This window comes from Pieris rapae, chromosome 8 (assembly GCF_905147795.1).
Source record: "Pieris rapae chromosome 8, ilPieRapa1.1, whole genome shotgun sequence".
Classification (NCBI taxonomy): Eukaryota; Metazoa; Arthropoda; class Insecta; order Lepidoptera; family Pieridae; genus Pieris; species Pieris rapae.
Window position 1 is genome coordinate 9,728,515 of NC_059516.1, and position 23,824 is coordinate 9,752,338.

The window sequence follows — 23,824 nt, forward strand, 5'->3', positions numbered from 1 at the left end:
ATAGCAGCTGTTTATGTTGATAATTTCAAGACCATCAAGTTTGTACTTTGTGCAGAACTTCACAATTGTTGTTAAATTTTTAGGTATCGTCGTGTTAATGAACAGGGATTGTTGTAAAATTACTTTTAACTAATGAAAAGTAACTCGGCGAGAATTTCATATCAATCAATTAGGCGGAAATGTTACGATGGAATCACGTTGGCAATAAGAATTTTATAAAACTACTAGTCAAAATCGCCTTTCTAATTAAAACGTCAAGGTTCATCCACATTCCACGCTATCTCAGTTGTGATAATGAATTTGCAAAGTCGATCGTGTTTATTAACGTAACATAGTTCGAGTTTTTATACCTGTTATTGATAACGTTTTAGAAAAAAATCTGTAGAAATGTCTACTGTAGTTGATGATATTTGTGAACTTTTGGATAGTTACAATGGAAGGGACAAGGTAAAGTATGCGGAAAACCACATAATCTTAATAACCTTGATATTTGTGTAATTAAATAGGAAATCTTAAAGCTATAACTTCACATTAACACATGCATTAGTATTAATATTTTTACATAAGTTAGACTAAAATAAAGTTATAATTTATTACAATTTAAATATATACTTAAGAAAAGTGTCTTTATAATAATTATGTCTATACATAAATAAACATAGATGGTATCTTTATATAATCATGATCTATATATTGTATTAAAATAACATAGATTTCAGTAACTATTATGTAAGTTAGTAAGTAAATTATATATATTTAAACTATTTTTTTTTAATTATTCTTAATTTCCAAAGCTTGGTGGTGTTGTATTTTTAAACAAAACAAAACAAAATTGATTTTTGTAATTCAGAGCAACCACATTTTACTTCAGCTATTAAGTGTCATTTTATGATGGATGAAATCAAGTGTCTTATTATTTTAGGTTGTCCGTCTGGCATGTTACACTTTTAAACTGTATGGTTGCCTAATAGGAGAAAAGCCATGGCAGACAGCTGGCTCACGACTTTCCAATGCAAGAATGATGCTCAGGCTCTTTGATGATATTCCTATGATCAGGCATACATATAATTATGGATTAGGAAAACATGTGAGTAACTTGAATAGATTTATTCAATACCTTGAATACTTTATTACCTTGAACCTGTTAGTTAAGCTTTAAAATGTGATTTTATAAATTTAATGTAAAAAAATCTATCAATTAAAATTTTTTTTTAGACAATGTACCTTTTCACTGATTGAGTAGTATTAAGTACTTTCTTAGAGAGTAATCAATATAATATGCTAAAACAAAACTTTACTACTATTATTCTATAACAATATCTACCTTCTAGGAGTCATCAAAAGTAGCTGCAGCATTAGGAGTGTTAGCTAATATGGTTGATCAAGTGTTCTTGCCAGTTGAGAAAGCTTGCTGGTTACATGAACTTGGCATATTGAAGTTGTCTACGGAAACAGCTGACAGACTTGAGGTCTTCAGCACAGCACTGTGGGCTGCTAGCCTTTATATATCATTAATACAGTATGTAGAAAATCATTTTAAACTTCTACTATTTATATTATTGGGAAATTAGTATCCCAAAACTTAAGATAATAAGCAAATAAAATTAAATTCCGTTGTTAACAAGTTTTATATAAAGTATATTTTTTAAAACATCAAAATACACTCTTAAGTATTTGAAAACTATTCTAAGTACAGTGTGTTTTTCAGAACAATCCAATCAGTACGACACTTATGGTGGAGCAAAGATTGTCTAGAAAAATCTGAAGGTGGCAGTGAGGTTAAACAAAAGCTAGATATACGGCTTGTGCTACAAATAGTTACAGCTAGCAAGCTATGTTTAGATATTACTCACGCTGTCAGTTGTCTTCCATCAGGGTGTCTTTGGGGGGAGAAAATTGGTGCCACCAAAATAGCAGCAATAGCCACTACCTCATCTGTTATAGGTATTGCAATGTATTTTGCAAAGAAAAGATTATTAAAGTAATTGATAATTACCACAATTTTCATTTATTTAAAATTACTGTATGTTGTCCTTATTGTGTACTTAAAATTCTTCCAAAAAAACATCTAATATTAATGTTATGAATATGGCATGCAAATTCTGGAAATTTTGAATTTATGCATTTAATAATATCAATATAATCATTTCACACAGAGTGAACCCGTAAAGGTGAAATAGCAGAATCACAGATGTATAATTTTTTTATTAATTAGTTATTTACTAATTATATTCTTTTGTAATAATTTATTAAAAATGAGTAGAACTCAATGAAACTTTGCATATGCAGGTCATTTGTATTTTTTGTAATACTGAAAATGGGTTTTTCATTTCGGTATCAACTTATAACATTAAAAATTAATATTTATTATTATTTTACTGGTACCTATCTCAAGGATGATAAAATACGCTCAATTGATGTAATTTTTGGAGTACAAATGCATTAATGTTTATGTAATTTTTCTTATTTTATAGTGTCTTTTTAAACACCGTATATGTATTTCTCCATTATGTAAGATACCGTATTGTTCAATTGTTACCAATAAACTAGCTTCGTACTATTTAATTTGTATCAATGGGAAGATTCTATTAAGAATTGACGTACGAAATTTACCTCAGGATATTACTAAGCATTTTCTTTATAGAAACTTTTCCTGTAAAGTATGTTCCTCAGTAAATATACAGTCATTTGTGTATAGTTCAATATATGATATGTTTAAACCGTGTTTTTCTTTTAAATTATTTAACGAACTGAAAATTCTCATAAGGCATGACTTTTGGTTTATCGTACAGTTATCTAATCAATGAAATAGTTGATAGAAAAATTGAATTTATTACGACATACAATATTATAATAACAGTGAGTAGGAATGGAGATTGTGGACGAGTTTTGTGATTTGTTGCAGTCACATGCTAATCGAGATAAGGTAAGACGATTTTTTAAGTTCGTTTTTTTTAATTACAAATAACGATATTTCAAAATATCTGGAATGATAAATGAACCTAACTGTAATTTGGTTTTTATAAAATCCTAAGCATTTGCAGTTATTTAACGATCTAGAAACAATACTGGAATACCTTAAACATCTTATTTTTATAACCACAATTTATATTTTATTTATAAACGTTCGTAAATCCAGATATTCAAGATGCTATGATAATTTTTTTTATCCTGTATTAAAAATAAATGTCATAGGTAGTAGCCCTAACAAGCTACCTCCTCAAGTTATGGGGCTCCACTTCGAATCGTCAGGAATTATTGACTGCCAGCACACACCTTGCTGCTACTAGAGCGACCTTGCGGCTTTTTGACGATGCAGCCGCTCTAAAAGTTCTTTACACATATGGACTAGGGAAACACGTAAGTAGGCGTACATAGTAGTCAAACCCTTTTTAATGTATGTTTTTGCGTCAATAGATTTTTCTATAAATAGAATTACAACTTGTCTTACGATGAATTTGTCTTACCCCTAAAATTCTATAACATGTGTTCAATGTAAAAATTTCTTGTTCTTAGTATTGTCTTTTATTAACATAACTTTTACACATTTAAAAGTCTTCTCACCGGGTCTTCAGTCACCGTGACCACGCACGCTGTAAAGCACGCGAAACGTCGTTTAAATTTAAAATTATAGAAGATTTAAAATTATGTTAAATAATTATAAGTTTAAATACAATAATACATAACTATAATCCGTTAAAAAGTGTTTTTCTTTAAATTTCGTGTTCTGAATTGCTAATGAAGAATGATGTGGGGTTGTAGATATGGCACCTTTTCTTTTGAAGTTATCGGAAATACATAATTTTATTCCATGCTGCATATTTGTGCCTACCCGTTTATTTCCGCTTCCTTTAATAATGAAAGTTATTTTAACCTTTGATTTAGTTCCGTAATTTGATTCCGCATACATGTTAGAATTAATTTTGATAAAAGATATATATTTTAAAAAATATATAGTGTAATAGTTAAGGGCTATTTTATGTAGCGTATTAATAATTTAAGAAATATGCCAATATAACACAAAATCTATCTTATCATACGTTTCTTAATTCGCATGTCATTTTTATCTCTTACTGGAGTTTTAGGTGTTATATTTTATTCATACAATAATAAAAAAACATATACATATTTGATACTTATATAGTACAAGTAGTTGATAAGTCTTCTTCTTTAATATATAAAACGAATATATATAATATAATATAAATAATATAATTATAAAGTCGGGTTGGTTCGACCACTTATAACTCTACAACGGTTAGACCGATTTTAATGGTGTTTGATTTGTCTCGATTGCTTAAATAATAATGAACGAAAAGAAGTCTCAATAGAAAATATTCATAGATTTCGTAACTGTCAAACGCTTAATATCCCAACGACAAGGTAAACTCTACCCTCAAATTAAAGAACGTAAGTATTGAAATAAAGGTACCAACCAATCAGGCTGCAAAAGATAAGCCACTCGGAAATTGTATTCATTTTTTTTACAAATTCCCAAGTGAAATTAGAGAATTATCACAGAATAAATTCAAAACTCTCGTTAACCAATTAATCAATAAAGCTATTTAACGATTTATAAATCAATTTTTACAATTAAAGATTTATTTATTTATAAATTAGACGTTTCTTTAAATAATCATAATCCTTGGGATTTAATTGTCTCCACATTTTTGCCCGTTCTTCTTGCAAGCGGGCAAAAATCTCATATTTTTACCTTGACTTGCGAACTGGTATTAAATGTAAATTCAGAATCAATTTAACATATTTTCACTTGACGTGTATAAGTGTGGTAATAAAGTTATTTTGAGTTTGATATATCCAAAATATTCGGATAGTGGCGGAATTTAGATTTAAAAACTGTAGAATAATGTCAAACGAAAAGGATAGGAGGAACTTAGTTTTAATTTTGTGTTCTTTCTTGTAATACAATATTACTTTCAATAAATTAAATTTAGCTTCTGTAAAACAACATTCATTGTATTTCACGCTCACGAATTTCGCCAGTTCAGCTTGTATATATAGGATTGGACATTACAAGACAAAAATACACCACAATGATAATTCCTTACCTAATATTGGCTATTTTTTTTTGTAGAACAGGGGGCAAACGGGCAGGAGGCTCATCTGGTGTTAAGTGATACCGCCGCCCATGGACACTCGATGCTAGAGGGCTCGCGAGTGCGTTGCCGGCCTTATAAGGAATATATTTATTTCCATTAAAAAAAAATTAAAGTTCAGCTGGTCAAATAACATATTAGTTTCGTTTCTTTTATTCATAGATTGCTTTTCATATCTTTGAATTATTTCAGGAGGGTCCATGGTGGGGTGCTTTAGGCGTCACCAACAGCGTGATCACACTCACTTTCCTCCAGGCTGAGAAACTGCAATGGCTCATGGACACGGGTGTGCTAAAAGTCAATGACGACGTCGCCTACAAGATTCGGACTGCGCACAAGGTGATCTGGTGTTTGAACGTGTTTGTAGGTTTTATACGGTAAGTTTATATATGGGATTTAATTTTTTAGGCCGAGAGCATTAAGGATTTAAAAACCCTTACATATAAATACGCATGACATTCATAAATCCGTATTCTTCTTGTTCATGTTGCTACATGAGCGCTAAGGATATTGAAATAATTAAAAAATATTTCGCACTGAATTCTCTCTCTTTTCTCTCGCTCGTGTCATTGTTTTCTTTTGTAGGTTATATTAATGACAAATGAGGTGGACGCAAATAATTCCATTAAATTATATTTACTTTCCCTGTATAGCTCAATTGTATATAAAGCCCAGAGGGTTACGGGGTTTGATCTGCGGAAACGAAATGTTCTACAAAATGTTTCTATCGTGCAACCCTTACACCATGTTCCACATTTTATTTATTTATTTATAGCCTTATATCAGAATACAAAATATATACATTATAGCTATTGTTTTTGTTAATCTACGACAACTGATTCTGTGTGCCCACGGGCAAAGCCACAGGCAGGCATATGTCCAGCCCATTTTAGTTTTTTTTTGTTTTATATACGACGTCAGCAAACCCTGTTTTATCTCTTAAATTCTTGTAACGTATTTCGTCAATTCTTCTTTTCTTTATTATACTATGAATATGTTCCACATAATATACAATAAATATAATTAAACATTTAAAAAAAATTATAAATGCATGCCCGTTAACTTAAACGTTGTAACCTGCGAATATTTCGTGTGATTTCATAAAGCATTCATTTATACTTTACTGTATTTCCAAAATAAACGTTTTAAAAACATTTCAGATCAATTCGCACCGTTCATCTCTCAGCACAGCAATTAAAGGAAAAAACCACTAAATGCGCACCAGCTCGCTTCACGCAAGCATCCCTTACCAGCACAAAGTATTTCCTGGACATCATACACCTGGTCAACTGGCTTCCCAAGGGCTGGCTCTGGGGCAGCTCTATAAAGACCACGCATGCTGCTGCAGTAGCTACTGCATCAGGGGTTCTGGGTTTGATTATGCATTATCATGGGAAACGGTTACTTCCAAAGTAATCTGGAGATTTTAAGCCAACCTTTAAACTTACTTCAGTAGTAGAAATCCATTTACAGATTTTGACGTATTTATTCAATGTAATTTAAAATAAATATAGTCAAAATCTGTTATAACATCGAAAGGACTAATCATATTTGGTCGTAAAACCCTATTAAGAGCCGATGACGTGTTATTAAGAACCTAATTAACCTAAGATTTTGGTCAATATAACCGGTGTGTTCTAAACGATGTCGTCGTAAACGATTTTGAGTGTACATATTATATATAGACCTTCTATCAAGGATGAAGATTTATCTTATGTTATTGAGACACCATAAGGCTCTTCTATTCCAATTCAATTTCCCGTTTTAATTATTAAATTATATTTTAGATATTTATTTATCGCTAGGTTTAAGAAATCTTATGAATAATTGTAGTTAAATTATTATTTATAATAAGATTCAAGATATGTTCTAAATTATAGTAAAATAAAAGATTAATTAATTTCGATATATTTATTGACAATTCACATAAAAAATCTATATCTCTTACAATACATATCACAGTTTAATCTTTACCAAACTAGGCTTGCGTACATACCAGGCGTATCGAATATTTCACCTCAGGGATGAAGGTATTTGATGATAAAATTTTATCTAGTTGTGATATTTTTTTTCTATTTGTTAAGAAATACCTAGTTATGTAACTGGTCAAACATTTACTTGCATTTATTTTACAATAAGTGTACACAATGATAACATGAGATTTTCTTAATCATTCTTATAACTACTAATTTGAGCAAATTATAAACAAATTTTCAATATAAAAATGAGTAAACATATGTATATATGTATTTATAAACAAACTTATGATATGACCGCTGTCAAAACTCTCAATAGAGCTTCCAAACGATTTAAAGTATACCTATTAACTTATAAATAGAAAAAGAAAATAATTAAAAAAAAATAGTCATGGCAAAATTAGAGTTTTACACTGGTACTATAACAAAGCAAATTGTACTCAAATGAAAACTAAATTACAAAATTACTTAACAATCGAACCGCCTAGAACTGGATTTTTTTTTTATAAAATTTCACTATGAAACAACAATTTAATTAAACTAAAACTAACGAATAAGTAGAATTACGTAGACATAAAAAATTAAAAAAAAGTGCGTAAGTACAAAGTACACATGTCAGAAGTGAAACTTCTTTGTAATTCTTTATTTACACTGTTTACACACTGTATTAGAGTACGAGCTAATGATAACTGTGTTAATGTTTATTAAACAAGACGTTAATAATAATAATATATTTATTTGCAAGAATATGATACAATAATGTTTTGGTGATACAATCATTCTATATATTCAGCATATTCTTATACACACATATTATAGTTCTAATATGTAACAACTAAACGAATACATCGAGCAATAGCGTCTATTTTTGACGATCTCCCATTCTCACTCTCTCAATATCGGTCTCAATCTCTCTCTCTCCCTTTTCTTGGACATAAACGCTGCACATCTTCGTGACGCTAATATTATTATTGCGTTTCATCCGTAAAAATTTTACTCTCAAAGAAGTTTCACTTCAAAATTAAACCGTCTTTTAAACCTATTTACTTTAATTATCCAAATGGCACATTGGCATTATGTCACAGAATTGGCTCACTATTATTTCCGAGACAAAAGAAAATTTAACACATAGTAAAAAGTTGCTGTTACACTCAAATATTGACAAATAAATAACAGTAAAGTTAAAAACACTAATATAATAACTCTTCTTGGAGTAAAATATCCAATCCCAACAGTAAAACAATAGTCGTTTCAAAAACAGGTTTACTTTGAAATAATATTAAAGAAACTTGTGTTCACCGATTTCTACGACAGATACAAAGCAAAAATACTACTTAGGTTCAGCTCCAAAGTACAATTCTCTATTGGGATACAATTTATTAGCTAATTGCAATAACTTTTTTAGACTAGGATTTTTACACCACGTGATGACGTCACCGGGAGTCGAACCCAGTACAGAATTAACAGCTGCTTCGTATGAACGGGCGGTCGTGTCCGATGGAGATGTTATGCATTGAGAAAAACGGCAAAGGATACGATGTCTGCGAAATGAGAAAACAAAATCACTAATATCTCAACAATATATTTCTGGAAACAATTTTATTTGAACTAATCAATTTAAAAATCCGAGTATAGTGTTTCCCAACCATTTTTGTGCCATTTGCCACGTTGGCCTTTCTTAAATTACTAATTAAATAAAATAAATACTAAAATATAATTTTATTTAATAAATAAATTAATTTTAGGGTTGCCTGGAAGAGATCGCTTGTTAGCGGTAAGGCCGCCCGTTGCATCCCTTGTAATTTATATATATTGTGTTGTTTGTATTTCTTTAGCAACGAAGTGTAAAAAAATAAATAAATAAATAAATAATTGTTCTCTTTAGAACTTTAAACTTTTTTAACGAAACACAGTGCCTCTGTGGAGCATGGGGAATACGTTGGGAAACAATATACTAATAAAGTGCCTAACAAAGTGCCTCAATAGATTTGATTTAAAACTACACTGAATATATTTAAAAAAGTGTTTATATACATGGAGTATGGAGATATACATACCGTGGTGTAGGCGCAGGTGCCGTAGTCTGCAAAGCGACAACTTGAAGCAGAGATCGTTTGGGTTCCACTGCCCATTTATCGATCAACTCCTGCGCAACATTCCTACATTCCCTCGCCTCCTCCCCTTGAGTATTGGCAATACGAGATACAACGCAAATCCATAATGCTATTATCTCATCGTTTTCGGAGCTAGAATAAAATCATAAATTACATTCTTAATGAAATTCTTTGACTGTCTTTTTTGGTGATTACAACAACAGTAATTATATTTGTGTAGTCGACATATTGGATGGAATCGGAAACGAGAATGTTACAATTTATGAGGGTGTGAAAAACTTAGTCATTTTGGCTTCAAGTTTTTTTTTATAGAACAGAGGGCAAACGGGCAGGAGGCTCACCTGATGTTAAGTGATACCGCCGCCCATGGACACTCTAAATGGCAGAGGGCTCACGAGTGCGTTGCCGGCCTTTAGATTATTAGATTTTGTGTGCGATGATTGCTAACATTTGTTTTACGCTTCTAATTATTATATAATATGTATATATACTATGTCATGGTCCTCTACGGCAACGATAAACGCCATATATATATATATATATATGGCATTGTGTGTGTGTAGGTTACATAACCCTCAGCAATGATACTTAACAATCTAATTTCATAGAATCTGTGAGATATATTACTTCTTTATGCGATTGCCAAGGTACTTATGTATTTAGACAGAAATAACATTTATTACTAACAACACACACAAAAAGACATAATAATAGTAATTAAAGAAAAGAAAAAAATAATGATAGATAAAAATTTTTTAAAGCTTCTTTGCTTGACTAGTCAGGATTGGCAGAAGATATTACTTTCCACTCCACTGTTGATCAGCGTTTCAGTCCTAAATAATAAGAACATTGATCCACTTACAAATTAATCGCCGCATTATTCAAAGCCAATAGAGCTTCACATAGACGTTCGGGCGTGTGCTCGTTGGGACGTGCACGTAGAAGTGCGTACGCGGCGTACAATCCAGCACGTTTGATGCACGCACTCGCCTCCCACCAGGGGCTCGATTTCCAACGGACCTCTGCTTCTTGCCAACCCGTGCTGTCAGCTGTAAGATTTCATTATATCATTAGGGATTTATTATTTAAAAACTATTTATTTGTACGCTTAAACATGATATTTCCAGGGGCTAATAATAATAATCCATTGGCGCTATAACTCTATATGAGTATTCTTATTCTCTTCTCTTGCATTCGTGTGTTTGATCATTTTTATTTGAAAGTCTGTCACGTAAAAATCAATTGGTCGGGATTTGAACGCACGACCTCTCAAGATTGGCAATCGCATGCCTGAACGATAGAAGCCAATTAATGTGTTATCTTTATATATAATATATAAATCATCTGTACGTGTGTATGTCACTGAACGCCTCTTAAACGGCTGGACCGATTTAAATTATTATTTGGTAGGGTTAGGGTGGATGGTTTAGATTCAAATGAGCCCTGCAAATCTCCTTGTTTTCTACATTGTTTAGCCAACAATCTTACTAAGAACTCGGTTATGGAAATGTTCTTTAAGCTCTGGAGATGTTTTGCTAACGAATATCATTAAATTATACTTACCACTATTTAAGTGAGTCTTTGCCAATAAATCAGCTAGAGGAACGAAATAATCCAACACCGTGATCGAAGCTACAGCGGACATACTTGCTGCTCGTAAGGTCCTATTGCATTGTGACAGCCATTGCAATAAAACCTGTATGACAATTATTAAAGAATCTTAATTTACTTATTAAAAAGGCCCACTAACGAAACACACCCAGCACTCACAGAGAACACACGACATACAAAAACACAATGCATCAATGACAAGTGTGCACAACATATAAGGGAAACATTACAATCATAAAAGAGTATAAAAATTATACAATAAAAATAAATGCATTTTAAAAAAGCAATGCATTGTTAAGATTAACGATTTATATATGATCTGTGAAACTGTAAGAGAAGCGGCGTGGCTGTTTTGCGAAATAATATTAAATTTAATATTTAATTAATAGAATTATTATTATTATTATTATTAGTGCATGTGCCATTGTTGTACATGTGATTTTAAATCTATACTTGTATTATAAAGAGATTTGTATATTTGAATCAAAATGGCTCAAAAAGTTCTGGACCGATTTTGATAATTCATTCGCCGCAAGTTTAAGCTACAACATTTCAATGGCAAGAAAATAATAAGGATAAACTACTAAAATTACAATAATGTTACCCAAGGTGTAAAAAAATGCCTATAAAACATCTTTCATCGCTTGCTCTGCGAAAACTTGATTATAAAAAAGGCTCCATAATACTGAAACCACATATCAATCTCCAAAAAAAGCTAATAAAATAATTGTGCCTGTGAAGCCGGGACAGTTTGCTAGTAGATTATAAGAGAAGTTTTGACACATGCGCACGGACAATTCCTTTGATTAACTTCGAAGTTATACAGTTCATGTTAGTTAAGTGAAGTGAAAGAAGTAAATCATAGTGAATTAAGTAATTATTGGAGGGTTTAATGAATTTTCTAAACATTATTTCGATTTTTTTACAAAAATTGTATCTTTTCATATTAGGTATAAAAATAATTGTCCAACAATATTGACGTAAGTGTTATAATAATAGGAACACTACAGGAATCTAAAATCTTACGCAAAAAGTTTCAACTCACATTGTCATTGGCACAAGAAGCGAGTATTGAGAATCATTATCAAATGAACAACAAAAGCCGTTTTAACAATGTTTTTTTTTAAATACACACATTATTATAGTTATGCCAATACAACATCTAAAGACAAAACACACTTTTTGATAAATTTTTTCTAAACAAATTTTAAACTTACGGGTAGAACAATTTCAGCTGCAGGCTCCATACACATAATAACCATTATACGACTGACAATTTCCTCTAAATGTCCCTGTGTGTCTGTGTATGGTACTGAAACAAAAACTGTATTGAAATAATGAACGGTTCTTTTTTATTCTTACCAAAGATAAATCGACTAACTACAGCGAAAATGGAAAGATCACAATTTATCGATTAAAACGGCAAAAAGTTTAAAGAATTTATTTTATTTATTACATGTTTTTAGTAAGATTTAGAGAGATAGATATAATTTCATTACTAGAAATAAAGATAGCCCAACCATCTTTCAGATTAGCCAAAGTTCTAATATCATTTATGGGGTATTAAGTGTTACAATATAATTCTACAGCGACTATATTTATTTTGCAAGTTTTATATAAAACCCTAATAAATTATATTATATACAAATCTACAAAATCACATTAACCCCACAAATCTGTTCGGTAGTTTTTGACTTTAAGACATACATACAGACAGACATACGCGTCTTCAATTTGTAATTTTATTGTATACTAGCTGACCCGTCATTTTTTTTAATTCAATGAAAATAACTATCTTTTATAAGTGGGCGGGGATATATTTATAACGAACCACCCTTAACATTTAGGGGGATGAAAAATCGATTCTCCACCCTGGCCGATATGCACGCTAAGGATCACGAAAATCGGTCGAGCCGTTTCGGAGGAGTTCGTTACCGTACACGAGAATTTTTTAACTTAATTTTTTTAACGTTACTCTATTATAATATGCAACTCCTTACCAAGTTCAGTAATAACTTGCAATAATCGGGTCACGTGAGTCCTAAGATGCGACTGTAAGGGCGGCGACACAACGGCTCTTATGTACTGCGAAACGGCGCGGCAACGCTTCACGTGTGACGTGGCATTATTAACGATCGTACTCGGCGTGTTTGGGTGAACGCTTAGCTGACAGGCCGAGAGGACAATGCTATGGAATAAAAGGAATTATTAATAAAGTTTCATTTGAATATGATTGGTCATCAGTATTGAGAGTGCCCATGGGCGGCGGTATCATTTAACATCAGGTGAGCTTCCTGCCCGTTTGCCCCCTGTTCTAAAAAAAGCATTGCGTTGAATAGTAAATAACAATAATTACCGAAACTGGGGCAGATCGCAGTACGGCATTCCAGGGTTATGGTGCTGGAAGAAGAACTTCTCCAGCAGCTGGTCCAAAGCTTCTGTGGGAAGTCTCCACCAGGAAATCCCGCAACATTCCGATATGAGCTTTAAAATAATTAAAGCTATCATAATTTTGGTAAATAGGCTAATGCAAACAAAAAAACAACTTCAAACCAAGACCTGTTACTCAATTAATTTAAATTTGCAATTGGTCAAATAGTGTTTGTGTAAACAAATTCCAAAAAGTATTTAATACAAATGATCATTTTGGTTTTGTAAATCTCATCAAAAAATCAATCGTCGATACGCAGCAAGATAACCTCAAAATGGCAGCATTACTGCGAATTAATTTTAATTATATTAACGAAATGTAAATAAAATAATCAATTTCACACAACGGTAATATGACATACCTGTTCTGAAAACTGCATATTCTTTGACACGAACAAATCGAAGAGCGCACCCAACGTTGGGGCGACGTGTACGTCAGGCACTGAACGCAGCCACGTCTCCGCTTGCGTATGACTCAGCGTAATACTGGACCAGGTCGTGATCTCTCTATCGCCTGATTCGCTGATCTGAAATATAGAATACATAATCAACGAATGATGGGTCTGATTATACTGCGTGGTTGTGCCGTATCTGTTGCCATGGTTACCGTGTTATCACTACATAGTATAAAAAAAAGTCGCTTTCTCTGTCCCTATGTCCCTTTGTATGCTTAAATCTTTGAAACTACGCAACGGATTTTGATGCGCTTTAATAGATAGAATGATTCAAGAGGAAGGTTTATATGTATAATAACATCCATTAAATAGTGGAGAAGTACTGATATTTTTCAGGTTTCTAATGTGATGTCGTAAATAATTACATTTTTTCCGCTTTCATTGCAAACGCACCCTACGAGTTTTATCAAAATAATGTACTAAATATTGTACACATTGAAAAGGTCTACAGAAAAGTCCATGATGGTATATGTCTATTTCTTATGGATAACCCACATTTTTATATACAACGTTCACAGATTTTCTGTAGTGTATTTAGTATCAGCATTGCACCCGTGCGAAGCCGGGGCGGGTCGCTAGTCTAGAATAAAACGATACGTACGTTGAGACAACGGTAACAAACGTACACATCGTATTACTTATTTTAAAAATCGTGATATGTATGGTATCTAACCATACAGAAGCTGGTCCCCACATAACATCCCTGTGTTGTTGGTGAACAGGACTTTGGTTCAAACATATGTAGAACTATACAAAACATTTAATGTCTTCTGTATTATGCAAAATAGTGATAATTCAATATAATTGATTAAATTTATTCATAAAAGTGTGCAATAATTTCATCAATGTTTTGTTATAACCGTAAGCCGACTTTACAGACAACGATATTTATCTAAACAATATATTTAAGACTTTAGAACTAAACTTATTTTAGATTAGCTGTTAAAGTATGCAAGAAGCTTAGAAGCGGACTTTTGATACAACCCTAATAAGGACAAAAGAAATTTAAAATATTAAGTAAAAAAAATACTAGAACAATACTTAAAGTATAACAGTTTTTAACTGTTACGAGATATAACGATTTTTAAAACCAATCAATTTTAAGGTTTACCTGAATAACTCTTGGAAGACAAGTAGATCTAAACCACTGATGACGCCAGTCAAGTTGAATGACCACAGACAACAATGCGGACAGTTGGACGCGGCACTCTTGTGTGGTGTCCCTACTGCTGGCACAGTATGTCTCCACACACCAACTCCATATTTCGTATAGAAGAGATTCTGTGCTACCTGCAAATTTCAAAGTCTTTCATATCTTAAAAAAAAAATCGCAGTTGAGGGTGAAATTGCAGGACATACGTTTTCTGGCTGTTTAGCTTAACGATTATTATAACTAATAACAATAGCAAATATAAATAATGTAAGTGCCTAAAAAATCTCCTCATATTAAATAACACAACAAAAATAAAAAAATAAATTTACCGGGACTATCTTCCATAACTTTCAATACGCAAGTGAGAAAATTGTGAAGCATTTGCGTGTACTTTTCATCCTCGCACGTAGAAGGAAGAAGTGGCTCGAGGGATTGAGGGGAAATCCACGCTGACCACGATTCTATCATCGATGACCAGGAATATAGCGTCACTGAAATTACATATCAAACATTCATAGATAATAATGTTTATTCAGCCAGGTCTGCGTGTGTTTAAAATCTTAAATTCTAAAGAAAACACTTCTTTAACGGATTGAAGCTATGTACAATCAACTTATGATTATTTTATCATCCTAACCTAAAAACTTCTTTAATTTTGAACAAAGCTTTTAATCACGAATCAGTATAGCATACATTATGTTGAGTTTATATCTTAATAGTAAATATATGTAAAGCATTACTAGCAAACATCTTGCTGTTGCAGGGCCACCTGCTCGTTTGGCCCCAGTCCCAAAAAACCAAATCGCCATATTACCTCTTTCAGGAGCATAGCTCAGGTTCTGAGCAGCTTCGATAAATGCCCGTTGCAGTGAGGTCAGTACGGCCGCTACGTCCGTTGCGTATTGGGGATACATCTGCCTGTCCCAGGAACTTTTACGCGCCTCCCACCAAATACTACCTATGTCGCGTAGGAAATGGCCGATCTATAACCATCATATGAAATTATAAATTATATTAACAAAAGTAATATTAATAATAAATCAGTGGCACTACAACATTTTTAAATCTCGCCCTCAGATCTGTTTCATAATCATTTGACAATCTAATAGGCACTTCGACTTTTTGGGTTGACGACAATACGGTTTCCATCACCGTTCAAGCGAAAGTTAATTGCGCACATAACGAGAAAGTCTAATTGTGTGTATGATCTGTGTAGCCGGGATCGAACCTACAACCTCAGGAATTAGAGTCGCACACTAAAGCCACTAGACCAACTTACTCATGTGTTATTAACCTTTTTGGTTATAGGTATCAAATTTAAAATTATTTCATAATAAACAAATCAATATCAAATTGTATGCATATCTTTTACGTACACGGTCACTCGATTAAAAATAATTACCTGATCGAAGGTCAGCAGATGCGCATGCGACTCCACGGCTTTTGTCAAATGTGCGCAAAATCCCGGCGGTAATTTACCTGAAGCGGCGCGTCGGAAAGCAACGCACACGTGAACATTAAGTTCCGCAGATGTTACAATCGCGTGTGAGTGGACGCCTAACAGCTAAAAACAAATATTATTTAGGAAGTGTCTAGTTTGTGGATATCTTAACACATTGAATGCTTAAACAATGGATTAAGTAATTAATATTATTTCATAGTTTGAAATGATTAACTTTTCATTATATTGTTCATTCATCTGATTGAACGAGAACTAAACGCATCACTAATACTTTAAATATGGCAACATTATTTTACAAAGTGACATTAGATACTGTCAGTTGGCTTCGTCTAATTAAAAATACGACTATAAAATAATAAATGAATCCTTTGTGACAGATTTTTTATACAGATATGGAGAGACGTTTGGCCACTATCCCACCCGATATAAAGTGAAACGATGTTAAAAGATACCCGACTCAAATTTCAAAAGGCGTAATAGCGTTGCCAGCAGTTTTAAGCAAATAATAATTATAGGAGCGAACAGGCAGTAAGCTCATCGAGGCTACCCCCATGACATGACACTCGCATTGCCAGAAAACTCACAAGTTTCTGGCCTTTTGATAATTGGTATCCCATTTTCTTGAATGACCCTTGAATTAGTTCAGAAATACTTCTGTGGGCAGCTGGTTCCACATAGTGGTTACAGAAAAACTGCCTTCAAAACGCAGATCTGTGTTTCCAAATCTGATCATAAAATTACGTCTTGACACAATTTTTGTGTTAAGTTAACACAAGTCATAACATATTTATACCTCAATAAGCACATGGTGTTCCGTATCAGGTTCAGGGCCCCATTTCTGCGCAGTGTCAGTGATTATTAGAAGCACGTCTCTACGCTGTGCTGTATCTACGGCGATGGCCCATCGGGATATGTCAAACTGTAGGATATCAAGGAGTCATTTATAAAACGGGATCACTTAAACCTATATTAAATAGAAATTGTTTCTGTCTAACAAAGAACTGATGACTAAAATTTGTGTGGAAAATGTTGTATTATCTATATTTATTTCCCCGAAATTGCTCACGGTGTCCTCCATTGCAGAAACCCTACATCTTTTAGTTGATATCAACTCCGGGGAAATAAATACAGAAAGACAGAAAGTAGAGTGGAAGGAATCGAATCTATGAGCTCAGATATGTGAGTCGAACGCTGAAATCACTAAGCCAACACCTATGAAATTATGAAAAGTCGAAAACTCTTACCTTAGATAAATAACTAAACGTAGTGTGAGACGGCAAGTTGGCCTTACATGTCGCTATGTACACGTGTGCCCATTCGCTCGTGGGCAACTTTGTGGGCGAAATAAGGGCACTGCAGAGTAACTGCTGGGTAGAATCACCTCGGCTCCATCGAGACAGTAATTCCACTATACGACGAGAGTCGTGACTAATCCATTTCTGTAAACAAAATATTTAATTTTTTTTCAATTTATTGTGCTCGATATTGTTATGTACCTATATGTTTGAAAATCATTCCACACTTATCACATAGTAAAAACATATACAGCATAAAACTAAATCTAAAATATGTTATTTTCTTACCTCGGCAAGTAGGGCGACGACATTAGCCAACAATTGTTGCGCGTGCGTGCACGTGCGAGTGAGAGGTGTGTATCGCCACACTCTTTCGCACACACTAACCGCTGTATCGGCATTACGGGCGTGCCTATAGCAATACAATTAAACGTTAGACGTGTTAAATTATACAAACATTAAAATGAAGCGTCTTTTTGCCTTAAAAAAAGTGCGTATACGCTACGCAATGCACATGTCTGATCTTATGATATAACAATGAATATATTAATCATGAATAATTAATTTTTATATTTATTTTATTAACATTTGAAGCTATATAGACATAGATAATATACCTGATTGCAGAAAACCTTAGATAAGATAGAAAATAAAACCAAACTGTATACTTACGTAGCAGCAGATATGAGTGCGGCAGCTGTACGTGCGAAATCCGGTCGTGCACGGCACAAGCGACGCACGTTAGCACGAGATGAACGTCTGTAAACATTATTTAAAGATTTCTAATCGATTTTTTAAACAAATGACACAGGCCTGCTCACCCGACCTTAATGAGATGCGGCCTTTGGAAAATAGGTCTATCTAGAATACATTCTAGACTTAAAGGTAACCACTTCTATATCCTCTGCAGGAGGACTTTACTCTTTAGCTGTAACCACGATAAAAATAGAGTGTGACATTTGGAGACGTATTCAATGAATTTCTTATTTAATTATTACTGATTAGGATATCTTATTATATGTTTAAAACTCTAGGCAAAAGCATTTTAACTTGTACGTAACATAATTCTTGGTGTTGGCTTAGTGGTGTCAGCGTGCGACTCTTATTATTTTCTTTCTATGTGCGGATTTAATATTCGCTCGAACGGTGATGAAAAACATCGCCCGAAAACTGGCTTATCTTAGACCCAAACAGTATTTGTCAGGCACAGGAGGCTGATCACCCACTTGCCTATTACATTGCTATTACTATACATATACCTAGGATTTTTGGTTTGGTAAAATTCTTACCTGTTCTCATGTATCTCTCGTTCAGCCGCTGTCGATGTACACCACTCGTCTTCCTTTAACAAAGAACAAAAAAGTTCTTCATACAAAAAAATAGTGTTTCTTCTTTGTAATTTTTTAAAGTCGAACAGCCTTGCACACTTCTCATAAGACAAATTCATTGGGACCTACATCAGCCTGGGTATGGACGTTTTCTAGAACGTGCTTGGCTGGCTTAATCAGCCAGCGCAAATGGGCGTCTAAGTGAGAGTCCATCAGAGAATGGACGGAAGTGGCCAGCGTAGAAAAATTTATGAGCTTGGGGAATAATAAGAAGTATGACTAGCTGGCCGCAAAGCTCCAGTAGTGGAGATGCAGTACAAGAAGAAGTGCGGATAATGAGTCCACAATACATACAGAATATGTGAAGAATACAGAAATTCTGAAACATGTCATTCACACTGGCGAGTAACGGGACTTCAAACAAAACTAAATTTAACAATTTTGTAAGATTAACTGTTTGATTATTATTTTACAACTGGACTATATGAGCAGTGTTGGCGTAGTGGCTTCAGCGTGGGACTCTCATACCTGAAGTCGCAGGTTCGATCCCGGGCTGTACACCAATGGACTTTCTTTCTATGTGCGCATTTAACATTTGCTCGAACGGTGAAGGAAAACATCGTGAGGATACCGACATGTCTTAGACCCAAAAAGTCGACAACGTGTGTCAGGCACTGGGGCCTAATCATGATGGCCAAATAATGATACAAATGCAGAAATCTGAGGCCTAGACCTAAAAAGTTGTAGCGCCACTGGTTTTAAAAATTACTAGTAATAAACATAATTTTCACTTACCGCAATTCGTATAGTAATCGGTGTACAATTTTGTGGACAGCTTTTCTTAACAGGCGGCAACGGTCTGCGTATGCGCAGCTGGCCGACTAACTCCCACAACCGCCCATCCAGTTGTGATACACGACTAACCTCGCTTGACCATTCACTTTAAATAGCATATGTTTTGTTAAACAATATACCTTAAGTTTACTTTACATTACTACAGACTTGTTTTTCTGTTTGAATGGAGAAACTCCAAAAGTACAAAACCAATTTTAAACATTATTTCGCGAATTGATAACTATATTAGTATTTTTTTTAATATCTCGACTTCAACAAAGGTAACTACAAACTAATAAATAATAACTTCAACACTCATAAATAAAAAAAATAAATAAATAAAAAAAAAATAAAGAAAACATTTTCTACCGGATTAACCGTGGTCACCGTGACCACGCACGCTATAAAGCACGCGAGACGTCGGATAAATTTAAAATTATGTTAAATAATTATAAGTTTACATAATAACATAAAATTATATTATAATAATACAATAATATAATTTTTATTATAATACCTAGCTTCAATCCAGTAAAAAAGTGTATTATTTAAATGTGTAAAAGCTATGTTAATAAAAGACAATAATAACTCCAAAATAAGTCAAATTCACACATTAAACCATTACAAAAAAACTTACCGAGAAAACTTTTCCACTTCCACCAATCGTTCTTCAACAAACTTCAATACGATCCGTGTGTCGTTAAAGTTAACATTTTCCACTAGAGATTTAATAACGCGTTTCTTCTTTCTGAAATAGAAACGAATCGTAACATAGTGGTACTTACAAAGTAATGATAGAGTTAAGCAGATAAGAAGATGGAAGGGCAATAAAAAAAGATATGGGCCCGCTATTGCGCTATATGCGGATTCGAAACCTATACGACGATTGGAAAAATTAACTCTGTTAAAGAATATGCTGCTGTAATCTGATCATTTCAAAATGCACATTGAAACAGGCTTTGAATAATATTTTCGTAATTGAATAATACTTTTTTTATAATACTTTCATACCTTTGATGAGTCCGTTCGTTTATATTACGTACAGCACGCAACGCTTGTTCGTAGTACGTTAGTGTAACGGGCACTTCACGCACTGAGGGAGAAGGATGATTATATTGATGGGAGAGTTCCCATGCTGCTGATAATGCCTTCAAACAATAATCAAAAGTTAGTCTATAAATACAGTATAGTATTATGTACATTATATAAAAATATTTACTTAAATATTTAAAAGAATAATGCCTTATATAAGTTTAAAAACATCAGTATTTATTGGTTTGACGGCTAAACATAAACAGCGCTAATCAAGCAACAGACGGACAAGACTGCTGTACTCGACATGTTTCTCAATGGTAGGGGGTACAAGGGGCCAATTTTATTTTTAAGGGGGCAATTTGCAAATGAACTCGACCTCGGACCGAATGGTAGCCATTCGTTTAAGAGATTTCATTGATTTCGTACAACGCTAACTACTTATTGACTTTCAAAGTTCAAAAGTGAGAAAGGAAAATAATAATTTTTCTATTTCTTAAATTACCTGTTCAGGAATAAATCTGGCGATGTCAGCGTTGTGAGGATATGCTCGCACTTTATCGCCTTCCTCTAACCATCGAACGTATTCACGAACCATTCTATCCAAAAACGATATTGTTATCTTATATACTTACTATATATATTAAAGATCATTGTTATATATTCAAACCACCTGATATTTTGATGAAAACATACTTATTGCCGATACAAGACAAGGCCTTTAAATAATCTTCCCCCTAAATAAAAAACCCAATTCTTAAAAGGCCGGCAAAATGAGGTAAAAAGTAATAAAACCCGAGAAATTTAAAGTATGTATGAAGGTTCAACTAAGTTGGAACCTAGATGGAACCAAATCTACCGCACCGCATGTAGCCAATTATGACTAACTCACCTCTCAGCGCCATTATGATACGTCACCAACAAATTGTCTCCTCCGCTCCTTGCTTCAACATTCTCTTCTATTTCTACATCAGAATTCGATTCATCACCGGACTCTTCAAACATATCGCTTATCGACAATTCTGGAAATATATTATTTGAGGAAGGACTTTTATCAAACGTCGTATTCGATTTTTCGGGAGATTCAATTGTTGGACAACGATACGATTCGGCAGTTTGTTGGTGATACGTTATCGTTTCTTGTAGGCGTTTCTTTAACTGGGCCAATGTACGTGTCTTGACTAGACCACTGAAGAATAGCGGACCAACTGGCGGTGATGTTTCGTGCCTGAAAAGAATTGTATTGTATGGAAAAACTAAAGAAAGACAAAAATTCAATTGGAGATTTTAAAGCTATAAAATTGCAGGAATTAAATAACCCAAAAATGCCAAGTTTTTTGAAGTGAAACTTCATTAGGCGCGTGTGTCGAAAGAGAGAGCGATTGAGAGAGAGTGAGAAAGGGAGATCGAGAAAAATTACACGCTATTGGTTGATGTATTCGTTTAATACCGATATATCGGCAAACCCAAAGTATCGCCGGTATATCGATATCGGATGCATCTCTAGTAATGCGGTGCAGTATACGGTTAAATGTGTGGTTCAAATCTAACTACGTATACTAGTGCAATTAGTAAAATCCAGGTCATGTGTCAAAGTCAAAATTGTCAATTGTCACTCATTAATTATAAACCAATATTTCATAACATAAACGATTAACAACTTACGGACTGGATGGTGGTCTTTGGAGGTAAAGATGGAGGAACAGTCTCCATAGAGTCAGGTGGGCCGGGTGAGAGAACGGGACACTTAGAACAGCATTAGCGGTACGATGTATGACCAGATCTTCTGAAGACATTGTGCCGCCCACTTTCTGATAACAATTATGAATGAATCTAAATAAGTTTCATATATTAAAAGGTAGCAAAACATTTATTAATTTATTAACACTTCGGTGCACAAATATTAACATAATTTATCGGATTTTGTTTTAGTAGTCATTAAAAATTTTAAGATTTATTTGTAGTTTCAAATGTTCAAACTTTCTTTAGTTTTTTTAAAATATATCTTTGTCTAATATTTTTTTCTGTTCCATATATATTGTTTATCTATGTAATCTGTTTTGGCTTTCTGTATTGACTTAGTGTATTGTCTTATAATATGTATATAAGCTATAAGATTACTTATAATTAAATAAATAAAGTTGGTATTAAAAAAAGAAACGATGTGAAATGAACTCTAAATTTACATTTACTACCAGTCCCCAGGTCAAGGGCGTAGGCGGGCAAAAAAATATAATCATTTTCGTATCTTTCATATGTAAGGAACAGGTATATTTTATAAGATGTTAGGCACGGCACAGTATGTCAGCCAACTGAGTTGGAGACAATTATAAAAATCCTTACTTCGTCGTAAGTATCGCGTTTATACACTCGTCCTGCCGACTTCCCTGCTCACTACGGCTGAATGTAAATGCGCTATAAGTTGATGATGATGATGAATACCTTGATGGCATTATCGACATGTATCCTCTGCTTTTGGTCCCTCTGCGTCGCCAGTACATCCAGCAAACGAACATACAATCCCGATTGCAGCTCAGTGCCATGAGCACGTCGAAGTACGCTCTCGCACAAAAGCGGTGCTGTTGACGAGTGACGTAACGCGTCATCTATGTACTGCTTGCTATTTTCAGCCTATAGTTTAAAGAATATAAATATTGTAAGCAGAAAAACACAAGAGTGAAGTTCGTCCATAGTGATTCATGCCTAACTTCACACTACAAGCCGCCATCTTGATGTACTCACAGCGAGTCGTAGTTCGTACTTCGTACTTGTCTCTTTCGCTAGAGACCTCGCCAATAGACCACCCGTCTATTAGCGGCGAGTTCTCATAACGACACATCGTGAAAATTTGAATGTAAGGATTTTAGTGTTTCAAATTAATAATTAAAATCAAATTGTTCGTTTGTATTACAATGTTATAATTTGTTTTATCCTAAGTTTTGTAGAAACGGTAATAATGTTGTTCAGGCTACATCGAAAAAACGGAATTGAAACTAGCCATATACATGTTTATTAAA

The 23,824-nt window shown here is 33.6% G+C and overlaps 3 protein-coding genes across 4 annotated transcripts in view; 2 read left to right on the forward strand and 1 right to left on the reverse strand.

Annotated features, from left to right (window-relative positions):
• The first annotated feature begins 23 nt into the window (after positions 1 to 23).
• On the forward strand, positions 24 to 1,995 carry LOC110999504 (peroxisomal membrane protein 11C). Its single transcript, XM_022268574.2, has 4 exons — positions 24 to 447; positions 923 to 1,087; positions 1,332 to 1,519; positions 1,709 to 1,995. The coding sequence occupies exons 1-4, from the start codon at positions 388 to 390 to the stop codon at positions 1,983 to 1,985; spliced, it is 690 nt and encodes a 229-aa protein (XP_022124266.1). The 5' UTR covers positions 24 to 387; the 3' UTR covers positions 1,986 to 1,995.
• Positions 1,996 to 2,789: 794 nt separating this feature from the next.
• Positions 2,790 to 6,948, forward strand: LOC110999505 (peroxisomal membrane protein 11C). The gene is made up of 4 exons (XM_022268575.2): positions 2,790 to 2,926; positions 3,196 to 3,360; positions 5,310 to 5,494; positions 6,278 to 6,948. The coding sequence occupies exons 1-4, from the start codon at positions 2,870 to 2,872 to the stop codon at positions 6,531 to 6,533; spliced, it is 663 nt and encodes a 220-aa protein (XP_022124267.2). The 5' UTR covers positions 2,790 to 2,869; the 3' UTR covers positions 6,534 to 6,948.
• A 65-nt stretch (positions 6,949 to 7,013) lies between these two features.
• LOC110999502 overlaps positions 7,014 to 23,824 on the reverse strand; it is a 28,597-nt gene continuing 11,786 nt past the window's right edge. Inside the window, exons 16-39 of one of the 2 annotated variants that reach the window (XM_022268569.2) lie at positions 23,250 to 23,438; positions 22,473 to 22,618; positions 21,700 to 22,035; positions 21,313 to 21,406; positions 20,787 to 20,923; positions 20,413 to 20,523; positions 19,737 to 19,881; positions 18,903 to 18,955; positions 18,286 to 18,372; positions 17,902 to 18,025; positions 17,563 to 17,757; positions 17,112 to 17,237; positions 16,259 to 16,420; positions 15,671 to 15,839; positions 15,186 to 15,347; positions 14,815 to 14,993; positions 13,611 to 13,775; positions 13,175 to 13,302; positions 12,819 to 13,006; positions 12,036 to 12,142; positions 10,771 to 10,903; positions 10,070 to 10,256; positions 9,151 to 9,339; positions 7,014 to 8,634 (exon numbers count right to left, since the gene is read on the reverse strand). In XM_022268569.2, the coding sequence (XP_022124261.2) occupies positions 8,424 to 8,634; positions 9,151 to 9,339; positions 10,070 to 10,256; positions 10,771 to 10,903; positions 12,036 to 12,142; positions 12,819 to 13,006; positions 13,175 to 13,302; positions 13,611 to 13,775; positions 14,815 to 14,993; positions 15,186 to 15,347; positions 15,671 to 15,839; positions 16,259 to 16,420; positions 17,112 to 17,237; positions 17,563 to 17,757; positions 17,902 to 18,025; positions 18,286 to 18,372; positions 18,903 to 18,955; positions 19,737 to 19,881; positions 20,413 to 20,523; positions 20,787 to 20,923; positions 21,313 to 21,406; positions 21,700 to 22,035; positions 22,473 to 22,618; positions 23,250 to 23,438 (3,723 nt within the window). In that variant the 3' untranslated portion in view covers positions 7,014 to 8,423. The remainder of the gene's footprint in view (positions 8,635 to 9,150; positions 9,340 to 10,069; positions 10,257 to 10,770; positions 10,904 to 12,035; positions 12,143 to 12,818; positions 13,007 to 13,174; positions 13,303 to 13,610; positions 13,776 to 14,814; positions 14,994 to 15,185; positions 15,348 to 15,670; positions 15,840 to 16,258; positions 16,421 to 17,111; positions 17,238 to 17,562; positions 17,758 to 17,901; positions 18,026 to 18,285; positions 18,373 to 18,902; positions 18,956 to 19,736; positions 19,882 to 20,412; positions 20,524 to 20,786; positions 20,924 to 21,312; positions 21,407 to 21,699; positions 22,036 to 22,472; positions 22,619 to 23,249; positions 23,439 to 23,824) is intronic. The other variant, XM_022268570.2, reaches the window with a different exon arrangement.

Coding starts and splice junctions, on each gene's coding strand:
- LOC110999504 (XM_022268574.2), top strand. CDS start 388: ATGTCTACTGTAGTTGATGATATTTGTGAACTTTTGGATAGTTACAAT. Junction 1,088..1,331: donor ATTATGGATTAGGAAAACAT/GTGAGTAACTTG, acceptor TCTACCTTCTAG/GAGTCATCAAAAGTAGCTGC. Junction 1,520..1,708: donor CTTTATATATCATTAATACA/GTATGTAGAAAA, acceptor TGTGTTTTTCAG/AACAATCCAATCAGTACGAC.
- LOC110999505 (XM_022268575.2), top strand. CDS start 2,870: ATGGAGATTGTGGACGAGTTTTGTGATTTGTTGCAGTCACATGCTAAT. Junction 3,361..5,309: donor CATATGGACTAGGGAAACAC/GTAAGTAGGCGT, acceptor GAATTATTTCAG/GAGGGTCCATGGTGGGGTGC. Junction 5,495..6,277: donor GTGTTTGTAGGTTTTATACG/GTAAGTTTATAT, acceptor AAAACATTTCAG/ATCAATTCGCACCGTTCATC.